Raw genomic sequence first — 10569 nt, 5'->3', positions numbered from 1 at the left:
AGCTCAGAACATGAGCTGTTGTCCTTCCACTTAATTATTTGAAAATGGGCTTGTATGTGAACAATCAGTGTAACTCCCATATCCCATAGTTCAAAGTCAACATGTATCCGATATCAATTTACCAAAACACCAGAAGGTGAGTCTTTTTACATGAATATCAACAGAAGAACAATTTAAAGGTTCTGTTGGCATAAACTTCACTTGCAGCTTGAATGGAGAAAAGTGAGACCCCTTGGGTTTTGTTGCACTGAAACTACACTCCCACTCCTGTCCTCCAGGAGAATTTCTTCTACCCAAGTAAGTTATACCTATCATCCAGACTGAAGTATGGAATTCCTTAGAATTAGGTAGAATTAGGAACATTTTCAGCAGGAATATACCTTACTGATTTTCACCAGCACTTGATTTTATCTACTCTGTGTTTTCAGAACTCTAAACAGCAAGGAAATAACATTTGGAGACTATGAGTGTCTCCAGCTCAAAGGAAACAGAAAGTTAGATTATGTTTCTAATGTCATTCAGCGGATGTCTGTGTAAAGGCAAGAGAATATACTGAAACAGCATGAATATAATTTCCTGCAGAGGCAAAAAGAAGAGGGAAAAGCTCCACAGACCCTGACATAAAACAGCCGGAATTTAGATCCTCACAGGCAAACTGTTCGTCATTCTCTTTTCAAACAAAAAAATCTATCCATCTCTTTGGATTTTGTTTCAGATTATAGTCTAGAGACAACTTCATCTTGCAGCTATGACACAAATTTTAGCACAAGAGCAAAGGAGAGAATGAGCAGTGCAGGTGTGTCTCCCTAGTGGGAAAGAATCTACGCACAAACTGAAATCAGGCAGCGCAGAGGGAGCATATCTGGGAGTGCAATATCACAGGGCAGGGACTGTGACAACTGGGAAACGTGGGAAGCAAATCTGCCTCATCAGTAATTCCCAAATGTAGGGATGCCAAAAGTCTGTGTAGGAATGAAGAACTCCACGCATCTCACAAACGCCCTCTACTGAGACGTGCTAACAGCAGGGAAAAGGGTTCCCTTCCCATGTATTCAGGCAGTTTGAGGCACTTTATACTCCAAGGGCTAATTGCGGATTTGCACATCAGAACAAACTTTGCATAGTCCCACAAAGATCCAAGTATATCTGCCACTAAAACTATCTACAGTAAGTAGCCTGTAATTAAGTATGCAGGCTTGCAAACTGAGTGAGAGAACTGTGTAGCTGCATTTAAATACAGCCTTGAAAGTGATCATGTTTAAAGCCTGATCATCAGTCACATGAAGAAGCAACAAGACAAAAAAAAACAAGCAACAACTATTATTTGACTTTAAAACACTGAGCATTAAGGACCAAACCTTTGGGAAAAGTTTCTAGCACCAGACATTAGACCAACAGTTGGGAAAAGTGCATTGTAGCGCAGTGAATTCTCCCAGACAGCTGGATATATAATAACCTTAAGTAAGTCATGTCTTCTTTCTTGTTACTTGAGTATAGCCTTTCTTTCTTTTTTGGGAGATTGTTTTGGCAGAGACTTCCATTACCTTCCAGCTTCTTGAGTCAGAGGATCTATTTAAGGAGTAAGAGGACATGATTTAAAGGGTAGAAATAGATCACTTTCTCTCTCCCCAGGTCTCAGAACAGATAACAGGCTTTTCCACTGCTTCTATATGGGTAGCAGGAACTCAAGGAGCTCAAGCTGGACTTTGAGAGAGGATGCAGACAAAGATCTCCATGGATATGTAATACTCTATACTGGGGAACCTTAAAGAAGGACAATGTTCAGCTTCTAAGGCTACATCTCTTAGCATAGAATCCAAACTCTAAGGTTAGACATCTAAACATCAAACTCCTATGATTCTTTTACTAGTAAAACAGCACTGAAAGTTAATCATCTCATAGGCAATGCCAACGGGTTCCCTAGGAGAAATGGATGTGGGAAGAACTACGCTAAAAAGAATTGTTGTGGTTTTGTGTAGGGAATGTCACAAACAGCGTGAGCTAGCAAACTGTTTATGTTCAAAAGAGAAATGCCAAATACAACTATGGCTGCCCAGGGACAAGCTCTAACCAGCAAGCTAATTAATAGAAATGATGTCAGATATATGCCATGCAGCCCTTTCTTCTCCTGAGACTCCAGATAATGGAAGAAGTAGCTACACTTTGTGTGAGCCAAGCTGTGTCTGCCAGTGGTATAGGCCTGGCAAAGCTGCAACAAACACCAATATGAAATCCCCTCTTTGTTGAGACTGGATTACTGGACAGGAGGACTGTAGAAAAGATAACAAGAGAGTGATTCTTTGTGCCTAAATCTTAACTTTTTAAAATATGCTTTTTCGGTTACAAATTTTGTATTCATTAAAAATAAAAAAAAAATAAAAAATAATAAAAAAAAAAAGCTGTGATGAAGAAACTTAACATATGACATGCACCTTCCCACCTTCCCAGACTGAGTGCCATGGTTAAGGCCATACCCTTCTGTAATAAACCCAGGCTCTCTTTTGTCCATCCTTCTCAGCTCTCAGCCTTTGCACCCTGACACATCCTGTAAGACGCATGTGCTCTTACCCAATGCTCTTCATGCTAAATATAAAACAGTCAGGAGGAAATGAGGAAGTAACTGATACCACGAGCCTCCTGGCCTAGCTGAAGGTGATCCAGCCTCCATCTCAGGTCAGATTTGCAGTGGAGGCACTAATCTGTACCTAGCAGAGGCCTCCACTGGCCCTAAGCCTTGATGCACAGGGAACTCTGCAAACCAAAGCTGAGAGAAGAGGCTATTTTACAAGATTTAGCCATGAGAGCTCTCTTTTGGCAGACAAAATCTTATCTTACTAGTTTATTTTCAACAAGTCTTCTTTCATTGTAATTATTATTTCATAATGATAATATGTGTCATTACATTTAAACACACTAATAAAGCAATGAACTGGTTGCTTACTGTTAAAGTATTAGTTCATCCTTATCAAACTTCAAGCAAATGTGCATCTTTATGCGTGTATTTTTTTTATTTGTTTAACTGTGATTGTTCAGTAGAACTTAAACTCATTAAAAGGTTAAAGAGCACACTGCTGAGTTGCAACCTCAAGCTACAAGACAGGGTAAAGACACACTTAGAAACAAGGATACCAACATCTTCTGTCTTATCTGTGCGAAATAGACAACCAACAGGCAGCCTCTCCTGCAAATTCAAAACAACAACAACAAAAGATTTTCTGTCAAGAAAGTCCCAAAGAACTATTTGAGTTGCCTTAGCAGACAGTATTCAGAAGGCACAATGCCAGTTTACTCTACTCCCATCTCAAGTCATCCTCTTAATGCAGTGTTATGAAACACATTATTGAACACACAAGACAAAAGAAAAATCACTGTTTTCCGTTCCTCCTAGTGGGAAGATAATGGGCTTCCTGTACTTTAGCTCATACGACACGTGTTTGAACCACTTCTAAGAATCTGACAGATTTATTATGGACCCATTCATCACAGTCAGTGGGGTTCGAGCACAGACACCCATGGGGTTTGTATCAGGCTTATTTGACAGCCTCTCCAAAATTCATTTTTAATTTCAGTTCAGCTGTAGTCATTATGTGCTACCAGAACTAGAGCAGAGCATTGCCAGCTAACTCTTAGCATCTTTATCACAAGACAGATATCCAAGTTTCCGTATTTTTACTGCAGTCATACAAAGAATGATTTTATTGTCTTAGATTAGGTGACTCAGTCAGATAAGTAGTAATTTTATCTCCAACTAACAACAAAAAGCTATAGAGTAACATTTGTATAGTGCAGTTTTTTACCCAGAAAGTGTGCTTAAATATTGCTTCTATCTATAATGAAATCAAAATCATCCTAACCAAATGTAGTGTTTACTGAAGATTCATGTTCATGGATTAACATGAAAATAATGGCTACTATATATAAAGCATAATAAAAAGCATTGCAAGATCTATCTCAGCTTAGAAACTAGTAGATTTCTCCATTACTGCTTTTTTAAACATTGCTTAAAGAGGCAAAAAAAAATACCACTACATATATTCTTAAAGTACATTCAACCATAGATTTTCAATGGCAACTGACATTTTAAAATAATTAAATGATTAAAATATTACCGATATTAAAAATATGTCCAGCATGCTGAGCTAATTTAGTGATTTTATAGTATTGCAGGAACAATAGAAATTGCTTTGGATGCTAATTAAGCTCCACATGTATTATGAGCAGAAGAAAAAGAATGCACAGCAATTGTAATTACTGCATTTTTTAAAATGTAAAGGTTCATCACATATCCTGAGAAGCACAATATTTTATTGCTGATCACATACCACTGTGAGATATTGTTTGTAGCTGATTTAATATACACAAGCGTTAGCATTTTCTATATGCAGCAGAGCACTTTTAAAAAATTTAAAAACCCAGTCTCACTACTAACACAACACCTTTTACAGTCCTCCAAGAGATAAATAGACATTAACTAACTGCTTGACAAGGGGCATGTAGTAAATAACACAGTCACAGAAGCATTTTTCACCGTCTTCATAACTGAGCACTCAGCTAATCTTGGACCAACAACTTCCAAGTTTGTCTACATCCCTCTTTTTTACGGGACTTTAAATATAAAATACTTTTAACTTAATAACCCCAGATGCTGCAAACTGAACCTGTCAGCATCCCAGCTGGGGTAGGAAAGTGGTGGTGCCGGGGGACTCCCACAGCTGAGGTGTGACCATCGGTACCTGGCAACTAGGGCTCTGGTTCCCCCCAGCCAGGGGAGAAAGACTTGAGTGGGCTGGGTAGTAAAACTGACAGATTAGTTGATAAAGGTTAGATAAATGAGTGTTTATGGAAAACGCACAGCAAAAATAACTTGTTCTAAGCCATTATTTTTTTAGAGAGCTACCACTGCCTTCACAGGCAAACTCTTTCCTTTTAAAACAGGGAGGATAAAATAAATATTTTGGATAGTGATACAGAGCAAGTAGGCCTCCAACAATATTTATTGTGCTCATTTTTGTTTTCATGTTGAATAACTCTGTGATGTGCAACTCAGGCCACCAAGGGTAATTGGCTAGTTCCACACCCTTTGCTTTGGCTCAGTCCGTATGTTTCTCCTTGGTGTTTTGGGCTTTGCTGTTTATGGAAATGAGGCCTTGCATTTCAGCTGTGACCCAGATGACAGGGAGGTTAATCTTTTCTGTTACAACCAGTTCAGCCCTAAAATTCCTCAGGTAATTCTCTCTCTCTCTCTCTCTTTTTTTTTTTTTTTTTAATTGTAGAGATCCAATACTAAGACAATAAACTCCTAAAAATTAAACATAATGTTTCCATATAAGAAGCACTAACTGATTGGTCGAATTATCACTTAGCTTTTTAATGGATACTTTCCTTTCAATGACCTTGCATTTGTGACTAAATATGGAGTTGTACTTTCTGTCCTTCATAACAACAATCCAGACCTTTCAGAAAGCAAGTGAGCTTTTCCAGTTGAAACATAACAGTGATTTCTACTTTTACTGTGTCACCTATGTTCTTATACATTTGATTTTTTTAAAAAACAGGCTTGCAGATTATTCCAGCATGTGCCAACTTTAGCTATCCTAATGCAGTTTTAAATGACCTAACAATGTTTCTGCTACAGATTAGGTATTCTGGGCATTACAGCTGGTGATTGTAATGGCACCCAGAGCGTTTTTTCACCTTTATGCCACATGTAAGAGCATCAAACAGGAAAACATCCTCCAGAAGATGTTTTACACTATCTTTTATATCTTCTCTGTTTAGTTAAGGATTATTCTTGAAGTTGTGGCTTTTAGGCTTCAGATTCAACTTTTTGGTTTTGAAGTGAATGCAATATATATGTGTAATGTGGCAGCACTTGATAAAACATTTAACATTACTTCATGCATGGTGCCAGAGGGCATTGAAAATACAATTTTCCTTCCTGCTATATACACATTCACTGTGATTACATTGGTCTTGTGTGTTGCTGAATTTTTTGAGATCACATTTAGAATGCTATGTTTCATAAAAAGTCAGTGATGTCAATCATTTTTAGTCATTTATTACCCTGTCCACCTGCATATTTATAAAGGTCTAAAGCTATAACAAAAAAAAAATCTCCTGTCTTCTATGCAGCATTGCAGAAGAGAATCACACTCATGATTACTGCCAAAGAGAAGTCATCTAACACTTAATTCCAATCTAAAAGACACCTCATTATGTGAATAATTTTTGTTTCTATGTATAGGACAAAGGTAATAATAACATTCACACAAGTAATATGTTTATGACCTGCTGCCTGCAGTAATTCGTCTTCCAGAGGAATGTCTTTGTGATGAGGTTGTCAGCCTGACAGGAAAAGCTATTCCAAATTCCTTCCATGTTCATATGATTTGAGAATTAATCAGTAATATGGGATACTCTCTAAGTATCAGAAATTGTTCAAACATTTTTCCCAAGCAGCACCACTGTTGCAATCCACTGTGGTGACAACACATTCATTGGTATCAGCCTAGGGTGCAGCATTCCAGCTGTAGTCATCCGCTAGCTGTGAATATCCTTTTAGAAGTGAGAGACTGGCATGGTACTCTTCATGCTGATTTGAATGTCTTGCCTTCATTATCATTTGAATTTAAAATAAATTTTAGGGTTCCTTTGTTGTTTTTTGTTCGCTTTGTTCTGTTTTTTTTTTTGTTTGTTTGTTTGTTTTGTTTTTGTTTTTTTTTCTATGTGTGTGTGTAACTTGCTGGAACATATACTTATGGTTTAAGATGCAGTATTAAAGGGAAAAATGGAGCACTTTCACAAAGCATTTACCAATTTTGTACAATTACAATTTGAAGGAGTAAAGGGGTTTTATGATTTCATTTTGCACAAGAAGCTTAAAAGTGTGAAAAGAAAAAAAAAAAAAGTCTTTTTTTGGTGCAGTCATGATTTCAGTGAGAGGTTTGCCTGTGTATGACTGCAGAATTAGACCCATCAAATTTTCTGCAATGTCATATCTGACTAGCTATTGTTTTGACTAAGTTGCTAGTGTAACAATTAAAAAGAAGTCTGCATACAGAAATCATTCAATGAAATATGTGTATTTTTCTAGGTTTGGACAAGAACAAGATGTTTTCTTGTGCTACAGTTTCATTTTAAGGACTAATAGGACCTCAGCTTAGAAGTAATTTCATTCCTTGTGCTGAAGTGAGGTCATGGAAAAAATCAGATTTGAGAAATGGAAAGGAGGAGATAGCTTCCTGCATAAAATATGGACAAATTACAGTCATAACAATCGGCTATTTTTCATTTGTTTTTCAAATACCCGCAATTTCCAAGAGAAAAAAAAAAAAAAAAAAAAAAAAAAAAAAAAAAAAAAAAACAGAAAATCTCCTCTTCTTTGCTAATAATTTTCTGCAACTGAACAATTTTGTTCTGAATCTCAATATGCCAAGAGACTCAGACATAGAATCACAGAATGGCTGGTTTTGATGGGACCTTTGGAGGCCATCTGTTCCAATCCTCTGCTCAAGATGAGATACTCAGACCAGGCTGCCCATTGTACTAGTGTTCATCCAACTGCACAGTAACGTGCTTCCTGATGTTCATACAGAACCTCCAGTTTGTGCTCATTGCCTCTTTTCCTGTCACTGGACAACACTGAGGATCCATCTTCCTTGCATCCTCCCTTCAAGTATTTATACACATTGATAAGATCCCCCCTGAGCCTCCTCTTCTCCAGGCTGAAAAGACCCAGCTCCCTCAGCTTCTCCTCATACGAGAGGGGCTCCAGCCCCCTGATCATCTTGGTGAGTCTGTGTTGAACCCTTTCCAGTACATTCAGGTCTCTCTTGTACTGCATGGGGGGCAGAACTGGATACAGTACTCCAGGTGCGGCCTCAACTATGCTGAGAAGAAAGGAAGGATCACCTCCTTTGACCTGCTGACAATACTTTGCCTAATACAGCCAAGAATACTGTTAGCCTTCTTAGCAGCAAGGGCACTCAAGTTCAACTTGATATTTGCCAGGACTCCAAGGTCCTTTTTTGCAGAGCTGCTGTCCAGCTGAGTGGTCCCCAATGTGTACTGGTGCCTGGGATTGTTCCTCACCCAAGGGCATTCCTCCCCCAGATGCACTGAGCAGTGACTCTTTGTCACTACTTAACAAAGATTTGGGAACTGTTATAAATTAGACCACACAATTTTCTGGTCTATTGAAATTATTTTATTAATCAAGTAAGCAGACACAAGCAGAACAGCGCTGGGCGGCTGGGGAGTCTCCACTCCACAACTGCACGCAACTTCCCTTTCCAGGGTTGCTGTTTTATAGCAGTCGAGTTCTGGCTTGTCGGGCCTTGTTGAACTGGCTGAGGCTGCGCAGTCTATTGTTGAGAGGGGGGTCGACAGGATGTCTTGTGGTAAGGGATTTCACAGAGTCTTGTTTCACTCAAGGATGTTTACCCAACACCCCCTCCTGCTATCTGCTTGCTTAATCCATCCCCTTATCAAGGCCGTTAAATTGTGCAACCTTATCCCCTCAGCAGATTCTCCAAATTCCTCAAAAACAATGAACAAACCCCCACTAATTTATCACAGGAACCAGCAAAGTCAAACAGAATCCATTAGTGTCTTTCAGCACAGTCTGAGGCCTGTAACACTGAAGGAAATAAGAACAGCATTACTTCCTGAATTAAGTGTAGCTTTGGGAAGGGAGGGGGAGGGAAAGGAAAGGGAAAGAAAAGGAAAAGGGAATGGAAAGGGAAAGGTAAAAGGGAAAAGGAAACTAAAATGTGAAATGGAAACGGAAAGAAGCATTTAAGATGCTTTCATCCAGTAGAAAAGCAGATGAAGTTGAGATCCTGCTGAGAGGAAGGGTCCTTTTAGGAATATTTGAAAAATTCTAGAAAATTTACAAGAAAACCTTTTAGCACCAGCTGTTAGTTAAGCAGTCTCAAACAAGGCTGGGTTATAAGTGCTTTGTAATCCTCACCCACAAAAGTAGTCCTCCTTATGTAAATGGAATTGCATGATTTAGATTTCTAGGAATTGATTGCTTCTGTGCCATGGACATTGAAATAGCTCACAACTAGCTCTGTCTTTTTTTAATATGTTTGTCAAGAACAAGATACCTTTCAGTACTTTCACTGTATTAGAGCATTAATGTTGTGACATTTTTCCCTGTGGAAATAAGTTATATGTTGTCTTAAATATATGTGCAGACAACACTATCAAATCTTTGCAATGATAAACTAGTTATTTGTATTTGATATTTATAAGTATTGCAAGTGGAATAACAATCACTGTGCTAACTTCTTATTTGCATAATATGTCATGTGCTTTGGTCAATACATTTAATTTTTTGTTGTATACATTGGTATCCATCTGGAGTTACTTTTTGCAATTTAAACTTTTAATTTCAGTTAAAAAAAAAAAAAAACTTTATACTTATAAATAAAACACCATGTATACATATAACATATGTATACATATACATATATAACACCATCTACTAAAAAGAATAATTACTTCTATGTTTTAAGTACAGTGGCAAAATATTGTACTCAAATCACACTTAATCAGACTTTCATTCAATAAGAAAGTAGCTTTATCACCACCCCATCATTATTTTTCCTAGTACTTCATATTTCCATTGCTTGTTGTTCTTCTGCAGATTTCAAAATATTTCAGAAAGGTTAGAAGAGTGTCAAAGTCCCCAGCCCCTCCGGGAACTTTCCTGTTACTTCCAGGAGCATTGCAGAGCCAGGACTGGCACAGGACTGCCTGAGGTCCCTTTGGGTGTGTCTAGCAACTGGACTACCCATCACCATGCCCTTTCCTTTAGTGGTCAAAGTCTGGAAATTTTCAAAATCTGTTCTTGTTCAAAATCAGACCAGATGTAGATTTTTTCTACATTTCCAGTAAAATGAAAATTCCTCAGTTTTTCACTGGCAAACAAAATGTGCATTGTTGCCTTTTAGTGCAAACGTTTTTCTGTTACTGATTCCATCATTAGTTTCTTGAACAAATAGATTGTGATTTTACATCCATGTAAAGAAACCTTTTCCCCACGGCTGTCAAAACTTCTCTTTCCTATATTTGTCATCTGTTTTCCTAACATTTAACATATCCTTAAGTGCCTCTCAACTTTTCTTTCTTCCGTTCTTCCCAATTCCCATCACTTTTGTCATCATTTATGTTGCTTTCTATCAGCTTCCCTCCACCTTCACACCCTCTGAGATTTATAGCATGCCTGTGCTTATTTCTCAATGTTGTGCTGATTTTACTTCAAATGCTTAGCAGTTGTTTGAGATGATCTTGGAGGCTTTTATTCTCATTATGAAAGGAATTACATAATAAACTTGGGGATTCTTTGGTTCAGTTCTACTTTTTTACAGAATTAACATACAGTCCTGCCTCCCGGAACGCAATACAAAGTATTTTTGTGGCTTACATCAAGCACACATTTTAAGTGCTTCTTTGACTTTTTCATTGCTTTCCACCCTACTCTAGCTGCCTCGTTTTCTCAGACAGCGCTCAAAGCAATCCCCAGCTCATGCGTTTGCAAGTCAGATTTGTCTCTAGCCAGAC

At 38.0% G+C, this 10569-nt stretch overlaps 1 protein-coding gene across 1 annotated transcript; it reads left to right on the top strand.

Annotated features, from left to right (window-relative positions):
* The first annotated feature begins 101 nt into the window (after positions 1-101).
* On the top strand, positions 102-6036 carry GJE1 (gap junction protein epsilon 1). Its single transcript, XM_027453353.2, is given in 3 exon segments — positions 102-136; positions 5048-5225; positions 5641-6036. Coding segments are annotated over 3 exon segments (609 nt in total).
* The last annotated feature ends 4533 nt before the right edge of the window (positions 6037-10569 follow it).

This window comes from Anas platyrhynchos, chromosome 3, assembly GCF_047663525.1.
Source record: "Anas platyrhynchos isolate ZD024472 breed Pekin duck chromosome 3, IASCAAS_PekinDuck_T2T, whole genome shotgun sequence".
In the NCBI taxonomy this organism is placed as follows: domain Eukaryota; kingdom Metazoa; phylum Chordata; class Aves; order Anseriformes; family Anatidae; genus Anas; species Anas platyrhynchos.
The sequence above is the reverse complement of the archived record's forward strand: the minus strand, read 5'-3'. Positions and strand labels throughout refer to the sequence as shown.